General features: G+C 38.2%; 1 protein-coding gene and 1 pseudogene across 1 annotated transcript; one reads left to right on the top strand and one right to left on the bottom strand.

Moving 5' to 3' along the window:
• Positions 1 to 429: 429 nt before the first annotated feature.
• Positions 430 to 888, bottom strand: LOC115951904. The gene has a single exon (XM_031069030.1). It carries the CDS (start codon positions 886 to 888, stop codon positions 430 to 432), a length of 459 nt encoding a protein of 152 aa, XP_030924890.1.
• A 1715-nt stretch (positions 889 to 2603) lies between these two features.
• LOC115951914 lies at positions 2604 to 9490 on the top strand (annotated as a pseudogene).
• The last annotated feature ends 2782 nt before the right edge of the window (positions 9491 to 12272 follow it).

The following is a 12272-nucleotide window of genomic DNA, read 5'->3' on the forward strand; positions in this document are numbered from 1 at the left end:
AGTCCCCCTTCGCTCCTGGGGTTCCTATAATTGCTATAAGGGTACCTCCTTGGCTAGTTCCTTTTGTTTGATCTCTCAATTTATAGCTGCCACCAAACACTGCTTAGCCACTTGTTGGTTTCCCCTTACTATAGCAATACCTTACTCGATTCAGAATTTAATCTTTACATGCAGGGTGGACAAGACAGCCTTCATTACATGAATCCATGGCCTTCCAAGGATTGTCGTATATGGAGAAAACGAAGCGACCACTATAAATGTCACTATTACTTCCTTACCTTCCATATATACGGGAAACGAAATCTATCCCTCTAGGACCACCATCTAGCCATCAAACCCCATCAGGGATGTGTCGTACTCAGAGAGATCCTCTTTCTTCAGGTCAAGCACTCTGAACAGATCGGGGTACATCACTTCAGCACCACTCCCCTAATCTATCAGAACCCTCTTCCCTATAAAACCATTTATCTGGGCTCTAAGCACCAAAGCATCATTATGCGATTGAATCGTTCCTTCTAGATCGTCGTCATTGAAGGCAATGGGCTCTCGAGTGTACTTCAAATTTTTCTTAGGAGGTTGTCTGCCCGAGCAACCTTCTACCAAAACCACGGCTAGTATCCCTCTCCTCTTGGATACCATGGTATACCTTAATGCCACGTGGATGACCTCTATCACTCCCACTGGGGGTGGGAGAGCATTACCCCTAGGTCGAGTACCCTGCCCGGCCTTCTGATTTCTAAGGTCCACCACAAACTTTTTCAAATACCCCACATTTACCAACTGCTCTAAATGATCTTTTAGCATCTTGCATTGTTCAGTGGTACGCCCCTTATTTCTATGGTAAGTATAGTACAGGTTCTGATTTCTCCTCAACAGGTCACCTCCCATCTTGTTCGGCTACCGACAGTATGGCTCGTTTTTATTCGATTCATGATCCTGTGCACCAACTCCTTCAACGTCACATTCACTTCCCCCACCTGTGTGCCTAGTTCTTGAATTTTCAAATCCTTCCAGGGCCTTGACAGAAAACCCCCTTGCCGAGAATGATTTGTAAACGGAGCCTTGCTTTTGTTCTGCTACTGGTCATCCTCCAATCTTTTATACTCTTTGATACACCTCATCAGCTGCCTCATATCCTCAGAAGGCCTCCTCGTCAATGAGTCTCGCAATTCAGAGTCCTTGGGCAATCCCAATCGAAAAGTTCTTGCTGCGATTTTTTCATTGTCTCCACCAATCTCGTTGTACAACTCCTAGTATGGACTAGTGTAGCTGTGAAGGGTTTTCCCGACTCCTATTTTCATAGATAGCAGCGCGTCCATTAGTTGTGGCACTCGACTGCAGGTCATAAACCGAGCACCGAACTCTTGTATCAACTTGGCAAAACTATGAATCGAGCCTTTCCTTAATCTATTGAACCATCTCAAAGCGGTGGGCCCAACACTCGAAGGAAATACCTTGCACATAAACGCATCGTTGTAAGTGTGCAAAGATATCATCTGAATATAATGACTTACATGCTCCATCGGATCCGTTTTCCCATCATAAGAGTTAAATGGAGGTTGCATAAATCTCTTCAGAATAGGAGCCTGTTCAATGTCCCTCGAGAATGGCAATCGAGCAGCACTGCGTAATGCTCGGCTCATAGCATCCATAGTGGCATTCCAAGGTCATCGCTCTTCTGGGGAAACTGAGTCCCAGTCTGCGTACTCTCGTGACCAATCCCGATGTCGGTAGGAATGGAATCGATGGGACCCTTCTCCATAGCGACTCCCCACACTAGCTGACCCTTATTCACGCTCCTTGTGATCCCATCTCCTACGCCTACCTTTTGCTTCCAACTCCAAATCTCTTACCAACCTATGCAAATGTTCAAGTTCCTCGTCCATCCTATTGAAATGCTCACACCTCGATGCACTTGATATCGTACGGTGTGTTTGAAACGACCCTTCTCCAAGGCCAGACTGCTCTTCCTCTTGCTTATGCTCCCTATCTTCATGCCTCTTCTGCCTTCTCTCTTGTGAAGTGGATCCCCAAGAAGACCTCTCGGTACCACTTTCAGCATAACTCCCTGATTGACCTTCATACATTTTCCCTATGCGAGTCTTAGCAGAACCATAGCTACATAGGAGATCCCCATAGACGGCGCCAATTGTGCGTACCCAAACTTCGCTTGATGGGTCGAGCTTAGAATGGGCTTACAATTTACTTGTATTAGTGGGCATAGTGTTTCCTGCTAAGGGTTGTTTCAGGCCAAGTGACCTGGTGGCACCCTTTATCCCCCATGAATTCTCGCTTTTCCCTTCCTGAGTGACACTCCCACTCTGTGTTACTCTTTCCCCTGGCAATCCTAGCTCTCTCTCTCTCTCTCTAGTTTTTTCTCCAACCCCCTTTCCATACACAATTCTTTTATTTATAGCTTGAGGTTTGTGGGAGTTTCATGATTACATTCTGATCTCACTTTTATGGGTGGGATTTGATGTGATTATTCCCGACATAGAATCTATCTCGTTCGGAATGGTGATGGTGATAGTGGCTTTGGAACTGATTTCCGCCTCCAAATGATTGCCAGGCCGCAATACTCCCCACGGCAATATTAAGCCACAATGAAGGTACGTTGTGCTTGGCATACACAATCCCGAACAGACAATGAATGGTTGGATAAGGACTTACTAATCATGCACTTAGGATGGATATGGACTCACTCTGAGATTTAAGCCCAGCTTTGATTCTTGAGAATGTTTGGGCGGAGGCCCGTTGAGCCCGAGGCCATACCCCGTACACTAGTAATTATAATGTACGACCATGAGTAACTCAGGGTGTGCAATAATAATTAGCATTTTAAATTTGAGTAATGCCACGAACACAATATTTTCATAATAATTTCACAAAAAAATTTATGTGGCAAGTTGTTACTAGTTCTAATCAAAACTCACTACTAAAATTACCTTTTTGCCTATCAATTACAACTAGTAAACACGAAATTTGAGTTTGTAAACATGAAATTTCCCAATTGCAAAAAATCAAACAATTGAAAAGAAATATGGTTTGCAAATATAAATTTGTATTGATGAATAATGAGTACAATCTCTATTTCAATTCTTTTACAAAAGAATACCTTCTGATTCTATCTTCTTTGAACTTGACTCAAACAAGAGATCTTGACTTTGGTTGGAAGATGGATTGAACGGTCTTCACAACAAATCTCTAGCTTTGACCTTATTTAGAGGTTTATTGTTCTTCAAATCTTCGAATGTGAAGGCTCTAGGGTTGAAGTTTTTCGAGGCTTTAGAGGCTTGATTCGTTGAGCTTCAATGATTTGAGTTTGTTGAGGTTTATGGAGGCTTTTTAGCTTAATTCCAATAGAACTTCAAAGAACTCGAACAAGAGATCTTCTTGGCTTTGGTTGGAAGATGAATTGAACAGTCTTCTCAATGAATCTCTAGCCTTAAGCTTGTTAGAGATTTGCTGTTCTTCAATTTCTTCAAAGATTCTTGAGACAAAATTTCTCCAGAGCTTGGACCCCTTCAAAACTTGGTGTTGAAAATGAGAGGGGATGTCCTCTATTTATAGTGATTTTAGAGGATAAGCTCCACTTTGAATTAATATACTTGAAAGTATGTAGTAAACTTTTGATCAGCCTAAATTCTTGTTAGAGATAATTATCTCTATTTATCTATTTTGATAAATATCATATTTTGATAAAGATAAATAATTATCTCTATTTAATTTATTTGAATAAAGATAATTACCTATCAATTTTGAATAGAAAATTTATCTTTATTTTATTTATTTATAAAGAAAATTATCCATAAATTTTGAATAGGAAATTTATCTATACCTTGTAGGCCAAATGACTCATGGCAAATTTCAATATGTTAATGTAATATCAATTTGAATGACACATGTCATCATTTGATTTAATTAATTTAATGATATTAATTCAAAATTTGCCACTAAATTTTGATGTGGCATTTTATAATTGGCTTAAAATTTTACCTCCTACAAGGATAATTATGGCTTAATTTTTGTTGTTGATCAAAAGACTGCATTTTCAATAAATTATTCAATTCTCGTGGAGGAGCATTTCAAAGATGCTTAATGCTGCTCCCATATCTAATAATATGATCATGTCGACTCATGCGTTCTACAAGATTGGACCACAACCTAAAATTTGGACGCGCAGGTGGATATTGTTGGGTCCAAGATTCGCTTTAGTAAATTGGTACGAATTCTACTCACTTTTACTTAGCTGATCAATCACTGAAAAGGGGACCCACAAGTGTGCTGTATGCTACTTAATTTGGTAGTGATATTGGGACCCGGTAAGGCATTTTGGTCTACGGATCTACCAAGGGGAGGCGCTAGCTTGGACTAATGACATTGAAAATTGAAATAGACAAGAAACTCAAGAAAGTGATTATTTTTACTATAGAAGATAATGAATGATAGGGATAAATCCCAAGGTAGACGGATCCAATTAATAGAGTTAGTCATAAGTGATGGTATTGTCAAAAGAGACGGTCTAGATGACCTAACAGTCAATGAACTGGTAGAGGAAATCGTGTCTCGAAAAAAAAGGCAGAGAGACGGATAGACTCTTTGAAGTGGACGGACTCAAGTAAGATGGACAAATTCTTCGTAGTGGACCGATTCCAACGAGACAGATGAGTGCAAGGGAGACGGGTAGCAAAGCCACGTATCACTTACGTGGCCCAAGTGTTCTCCAAGAAACCTAATATGGAAATGTCTTGCATCTCACGTTCAACCGTAATCAGAGGAATCCCTACAAGGAAAAAATCCCACAATATATGAAGCACTGAAGAGGATTTTCTCTACAAGGAAATACATTCTCCATCAAAAAACGGAGGTCAGCTCTATACTACTATAAAAACCCCCCCAAATCCTTCACAAATCGATGTACGCTTAATTTTTTCAACTCTGTCACTCTAAAGTTATAGAAATTCTCTCTAATTTAACATTCGGAGGATATTTGGCCGATACCACATTGGTACTCTCTGTAAGGTTTTCTTTATTTTTGTTTCATAAGTTTTGTCTAGAGCATGTGAGGATTGCGCAACTTATTGGTGATTTTTGCATCATTAATGAAAAACTGATTTTTTTTTTTTAAGCTAAACATAATGAAAAATTGAAAATGATTTATAGTCTAAATCTCATAACTAAAATAATTTTTGGGTAAAATTTAAAAACAACCCTGAACTTTAGGTTAAAATTAAATTGCCCTAGATTTTCAAAAAAATTAAATTAAATTGCCCTCATGAGCTTCTAATTTAAAATTAGAAATCCTTGAACTTTAAGAAATACTCAAATTGATCATTTTGTCTTCTTCTATTTGCGAAACAGCATAACAAAAATAAGTGTTTCAAGTAAATTTTAGTTTCTACAGGTTTTTTGTTAAAACATTATCCCTATATGTAATTAGGGGGAAAAATGAAGAATAATTTCATTCAATAATATCAATTATATATGAACCAAATCAGAATATTAACTAAGTAAAATATATCAACTATATGGTGCGCAAAATTGTCAATCTGACAAACGACCTACCAGTTTATTTGAACAAGTTGGCAAGTGCTGAAATCAAATTTCAAATTAAAAAAAAAAAAAAAAAAGAGGCTTGGAAGCCCAAAAAAACCTACTACCCATTAATAATGAAAAGAGAATGACGTTTACGCAAAAACGAACCTCCTTCTCTTCTCTTCCCGTCTCCTTCAAATTCAATAGCTCCTTTTGGTTCTTTGACTTTAATTTTTTAATAAACTTCGGCTCTTTTTGTTTAGCATCGTTTTAAATGCTTGCTAAATATGGCAAAATTCTAATCAAACAAACAAGCACCTTCCTTACTGGCTGCTTTAATAATTCATTGCTAACATATAAGATGCCAAAGAATTCATAGTTTATTTACGTGCACTTCTAAGGAACTTTACCAGAATAGATATTATATACCTAATCAAAACTCTATTTTGATTTTAAGATATGATCCTTTTCCATGAATCTTAACAACGTTTTTATAAACTAATACACCCCCCACCGCCCCCAACCCAAAAAAAAAAAAAAAAAAAAAGGTACTGTACCCATTTATATCTGAGCCGTTAATTTATTATGGTTTTGATCTTGTCCATTGATTTAATTTTAAAAGTTTTTGGTTACCAATTAACCAGGTTTTGTATATAAACAAAAAATTAAAACATCTTTTTCTCCTTTTCAGCCTTTTCTCTTGTCTTATGTTTGCTCCTCTACCTCTCTACTTCGTTTGCTCATTGCTCTGTTTTCCTCTTTAAACAAAACCCTCAAATCGTTGATACCACATCTGCGGTGCACCCAACAAACACTCAAAGCCCGGCGCACCCACAACCTCAAATCGGAGGCGCTTCTTCTCATCCAATCCACTCGTCAGCGCCACTCTCTAGCTTATTATCTTCCAATCCATATTCAAATCGGCAGCGCTTCATCTCTTCTCGGACGACTCGACGACACTTCTTCTCTTCCATTCTAAATCAGCAGCGCCACCCACAATCTTCATATTTTCTCTTTACATATGATTAACGCTGATATGGGTTTATATTATTTCTCTAAACTTTGTGGGTCTATGATATTATTGTTTTGTTTGAGTTTTTATGATATTATTGTTTTGTTTGGGTTTATGATATTATTGTTTTGATATGGGTTTATGATATTATATATTTGACAAATTAATCTTTACACCGAAGGGCTTGATAGTCCACCATTGATTGCTTGGATCACTACTACCATGTGAAACGAAATTGTAATAAGGTTGCCGATGCTTTGGTAAAGAAATCCCGGGTTGGGCTAGAATTAGAACATCAAGTTTGGGTTGAAGACTAACTTGGGGACATTATCCCCCTTGCTCTGTTTGATTAGTTATCTTATGTTTTAATAAAAGTATCGGCCTGTCTCACAAACTGGTTTCTCAAAAAAAAAAAAAAAAAAAAAAATCTTTACACTTTCGAGTTTGGGATGTGAGACATAGGAACCCTTATCCATAAGTTGGGATAAGATTAGATTTGGTTGGGAGTGTGGGGAGGACACGATACTATGAACCTACGGACTTAGGAGATTTTTTTTTTTCAACTACCTTGTTAGTAAGAACACCAATTTCAGTGTTGGTTTGTGCTATATTTTAGAGTTGGTTTCCAATTTTAGAGTTGGTTTCTCTAAAATTTAGAATTTGAAAGAAGCCTGGTGAGTTTGCTCAGAGTTTCACAGATATTTTATCTGGATGATGTTCACCATAAATTGAATTTGTAATAAAAACAGCCTTCCTAATTAGATCATCTTCTGTATCAAAATTGTGTCCCTCTTTTAGCATTAGTTTCTAATTTCTACTTTCTAGCAATGTGGCTCTACATAGAGCCAGTTGGTACCAAAGGCAAGGATTCAACTAGGAATTAGTCAGTAACAAAGCGATCTCTCAACTTGAGTAACGAATAGTTGGTCCCCCAGCTCCAAAGCATTTGTACATTACCGCAAAAGTTGTAGAGCAGCACTGCACCTAGAGTAAGAGAATGTAGCAAGAGGCAAAAACCAAAACCCACTTGTTTGTTCGACAAAGATATAGCAACTCTGACACCTTTACCTCAACAACAATTACAGAGTACAGGGTAAGGTCATCTCCAATTCTGAATAGCAACAACAAACGTTGCATAGATAGTTTCAGGTTCAGCCCAGTGATTACTTTCAAATTAGGATTAGCTAACTATTTTTCTTTTTTCTTTTTTAGTCTAATGACTGAAAAATCAGGTTAACATTATTTCTCATTGACAGTTATTTTAGCTTTGGTTTTTCCTAGGTGAGGTGAGGTACTCTGAATCAAGATGATACTGAATAAACAACTAACCATCATGATTGGCTCAATCCCCCTTTCTAAATTAAAAATCCAACTACCTGCAACACTTGCTTAATCAAAAAATTATGTCACATCATCTTCAGTCTGGAGCAAACTTGAAGGCTTAATAAATTGCATGGTTCATCTTAGCGACATATATTATTATTTGGCTGTGTAATGGCAACTCTTTTCACTTCATCCTAGTTCTACCCCACAGGTTCTTTATATAGAACATCTTTAAAGAATGTGTAAAATCATAACTTTCAAAATTAAAACATCTTTAAGCAACATGTTTTCTGTTACAAGTGTACAAAAAGGTGGGCTGAAACCAAAAAAGACAAAATAAAAGGAAGGAACATGTATTTCCTAAACGTAAAGGAAGGGTATGTTATGACTCCTGTAAAGCAGTTCCACCAATTGCCGAGTGAAGTAGTGCAAAATTACAGAACCATTACTATCAGAGACCTTTCTCTTCTGCTTAAGTATGTCGTGTGAAAATTAGAACTAGTGATGCTATCTCGAGAAGCCCAATCACTTGTCCAAGTCGGCTTCTAAAATTTTCCAACTATCCCTTGTTTGTTTGTGTGATAAATATAAGTTGATATATCTTTTAAATTTTTCATCAGATAGGGGCTCTTAAGGCTATTGGAGTCAGTGAAGTGGTTTTGGCTATCAATTACCAACCAGAGGTAAGGAATATGGCCTTTCTTCTTACTACCATTATTTGTTGGTTCTGCAGGTAATGTTGAACTTCTTGAAGGATTTTGAAACAAAGCTTGGGATCAAGATCACATGCTCACAAGAGACTGAGCCACTCGGCACTGTCGGTCCTCTTGCTCTTGCTAGGGACAAACTACTAGATGATTCTGGTGAGCCATTTTTTGTTCTCAACAATGATGTATTAGTGAATATCCTCTTAAGGAAATGATTGCATTCCACAAGTCCCATGGAGGAGAAGCTTCAATAATGGTGACCAAGGTAACACTCTAAATATATCTTACTTGAAGACATTGTGAAACATGTGGGGAAAGGTGATAACAAATAATTTCTTCTTATGGTGTGGTGGTTATGGAACAATCTACTGGAAAAGTCGAGAAATTTGTAGAGAAGCCAAAATTATTTGTTGGTAACAAAATAAATGCTGGAATTTACTTGTTGAACCCCTCAGTTCCTGATCGAATTGAACTGAGGCCCACCTCAATTGAGAAAGAGGTCTTCCCAAAAATTGCAGCAGAGAACAAGCTCTATGCTATGGTGCTACCAGGGTTTTGGATGGACATTGGACAACCGAGGGATTACATTACAGGGCTGAGACTGGACCTAGACTCATTGAGAAAGAATTCTCAATCAAAGTTGGCCAATGGCCCCCACATTGTGGGAAATGTTATAGTGGATGAGACTGCCAAAATTGGCGAGGGACGTCTGATTGGGCCCGATGTTGCCATTGGCCTCGGTTGTATTGTTGAGTCAGGAGTTAGGCTTTCTCGCTGCACGGTAATGCAGGGAGTCCGCATCAAGAAGCATGCTTGCATTTCCAACAGCATGTTTGTTCTATTTTTATTCATTTCTCTTCTTTGTAAAAGTTAGTGTCTTCAAATCTGAGTGATGTGAGTTAAATTATTGGAAGGGTCAGTGTTTTTTTTATTGAATGGCATAAAATGCACATTGGTGTGACTTGTATCTTAGAAGTGTATATATAGAAATAAATTATTTGTTTCTCCAGCTTTGTGTAACTTATCAAGATGAATATTCTATGAATATTTTGTTTTTAATAACATTTTTAATCAAATGGTTTATGCAATGTTCGTATTCTGTGATACTTTATCCCAGTGTTGGACTGTTGGTAGCATAGGTTCTAAATTCTTTATTCATCTCAATCATAATGACAATAAATATTTTACAGGGTGGACCTATACAGATTTCTATTTGGGCAAAACTTAGATACAGTACTTTTAGGTCGTACGTTGAGCAAGGCTAGATCGTACGTTGAGCAAGATTAATTTTGATCAGAAATGGGTGGTTCCAAGATTAAACAGAGGTGGTGGATTAGTATTATTTTGGAAAAATTCTATTAGCATTGAGGTTGTTGATTCTCATAGGTATTTTATTGATACGATTATCAATGGGAATACTGAGAATGCATGGCGATTCACCGGCTTTTATGGAGAGCCCGAAACTCACCGGAGGAGTGAAGCATGGAGTAAGTTGAGAAGCTTAAATTCCAGAACAAACATTCCTTGGATTTGTGGTGGAGATTTTAATGAAATTGTTCGTCAAGAGGAGAAGTTGGGTGGGGCACCTAGAGATCATAATCAAATGCAACTATTTCGAGATGTGATCGATGAATGTAGTTTCATGGACTTGGGATATGTGGGGCCGAAGTTCACATGGGCAAAACACTATGTTGATGGGCATTCCATAAGAGTAAGATTGGATCGATGCATGGCTACAAATTCTTGGTTTCAAAAATTTCCAGGAACTAGGGTTCATCGTCTTAGTTGTATGTCATCGGATCATTCTCCTCTTTTGATTAATTTGTCGGGATTGCCTGAACCTAAGAAGAAGAGGTGTTTTAGATTTGAAGAAATGTGGTTATCGGATCCTTCTTGTGGTGAAACAGTGGAGGAAGTGTGGTGTAATACAAGGGATCTAAATCCAAGTCTAGCTATTCTGGAAAAAGTGGCTAAATATGAGAAAGCATTAACTTGGTGGAACAAGCACAACTTTGGGCACGTAAGGAGGGAATTAGAGACCAAAAAGAGACAACTAGCTTTGGCCGAGATTGAAGCTATGAAGAGTGGGAATAATTTTCGGATTAGAAGCTTAAGAATGGAGATTAATGTGTTGCAAGACCGGGATTCAAGGATGTGGTGTCAAAGATCGAGGGTTTTGTGGCTAAGCAAAGGAGATAACAATACAGCTTTCTTTCACAGTAAGGCTACAAAGAGGCTTAGGAAGAATTTGATTCGAGGAATAAGAGATGGGAATGGAGCTTGGGTGACCGATCAAGATAATATTGGAAATATGATGGAGAGTTACTATAAAGAACTCTTCTCATCCTCCAATCCGAATCTAGAAGATGATTCTCTTGAGAAAATTCCATGTATGGTGACCGATGAGATGAATGGAGTTCTGATGAAGGAATTTACAGAACTGGAAGTAAAGGAAGCCTTGAATCAGATGGCACCTCTAAAAGCGCCGGGTCCAGATGGCATGCCTCCATTGTTCTATCAACATTTTTGGTCTACGATGCAGCATGATGTTACTTCAGCCATTCTCTCATGGTTGAACTCAGGTATCCTTCCCGAACCCATCAACCATACACTTATTACTCTTGTGCCAAAAATAGAAAATCCTGAACATGTGTCTGATTTTCGCCCTATTAGTCTTTGTAATGTCCTTTATAAGATTTATTCTAAGGTTTTAGCAAATAGGTTGAAGAAATTCTTACCTTCCTTAATTACGGAACATCAATCTGCTTTTGCAAAGGAAAGACTTATTTCAGACAATATTATGGTTGCATTTGAGACCCTGCATCATATGAAGCAACATAATTCAGGAAAACATGGCTTTATGGCTATTAAATTAGACATGAGTAAAGCCTATGATTGGGTGGAGTGGGTGTATTTGGAGAAGCTCATGGAGAAAATGGGTTTTTGTGCTAGATGGGTAGCTCTTATGATGAGTTGTGTGAAGACGGTGTCGTACTCTATCATGGTGAATGGGGAGCCCATTGGAATGATCCATCCTGAAAGAGGAATTAGACAAGGAGACCCCTTATCTCCTTTCCTTTTCCTTTTATGCACGGAAGGCCTTCATACTCTCATCAAACACTCGGCGAGGAATGGGGATATTAAGGGTTTTTCCTTGTGCAAACGAGGCCCTAAACTAACCCACTTGTTTTTTGCAGACGATAGCCTACTTTTTTGCAGGTCAATCACTGAGGATTGTAATAATGTTCTGAAGTTATTGGGTGAATATGAATCTTGGTCAGGCCAAAAAATCAACAAAGACAAGACCGCAATCTTCTTTAGCAAGTCCACCACGGATGAAGCAAAATCAAGCATAAAGAATCTCTTTCAAGTTCAAGAAGTAAAGTCTTATGAGAAATATTTGGGGCTTCCCTCCTTTGTGGGTAGGGGGAAAAAGGCTAGCTTCAACTATATAAAAGAGAGGGTTTGGAGAAAACTTCAAGGTTGGGAGGGTAAATTGTTGTCACAAGCCGGGAGAGAGGTCCTTGTCAAATCCGTGATCCAAGCTATCCCTACCTATGCTATGGGTTGCTTTAAATTACCTTTGGGACTTTGTGAAGACATTGAGGCAATGATAAAGAAGTTTTGGTGGGGGCAAAGAGGCAATAGAAGGAAAATTCATTGGATCCGGTGGAGTGAATTAACTAAGTCCAAAA

The sequence above is a fragment of the Quercus lobata genome, chromosome 1, assembly GCF_001633185.2.
Source record: "Quercus lobata isolate SW786 chromosome 1, ValleyOak3.0 Primary Assembly, whole genome shotgun sequence".
Taxonomy (NCBI): Eukaryota; Viridiplantae; Streptophyta; class Magnoliopsida; order Fagales; family Fagaceae; genus Quercus; species Quercus lobata.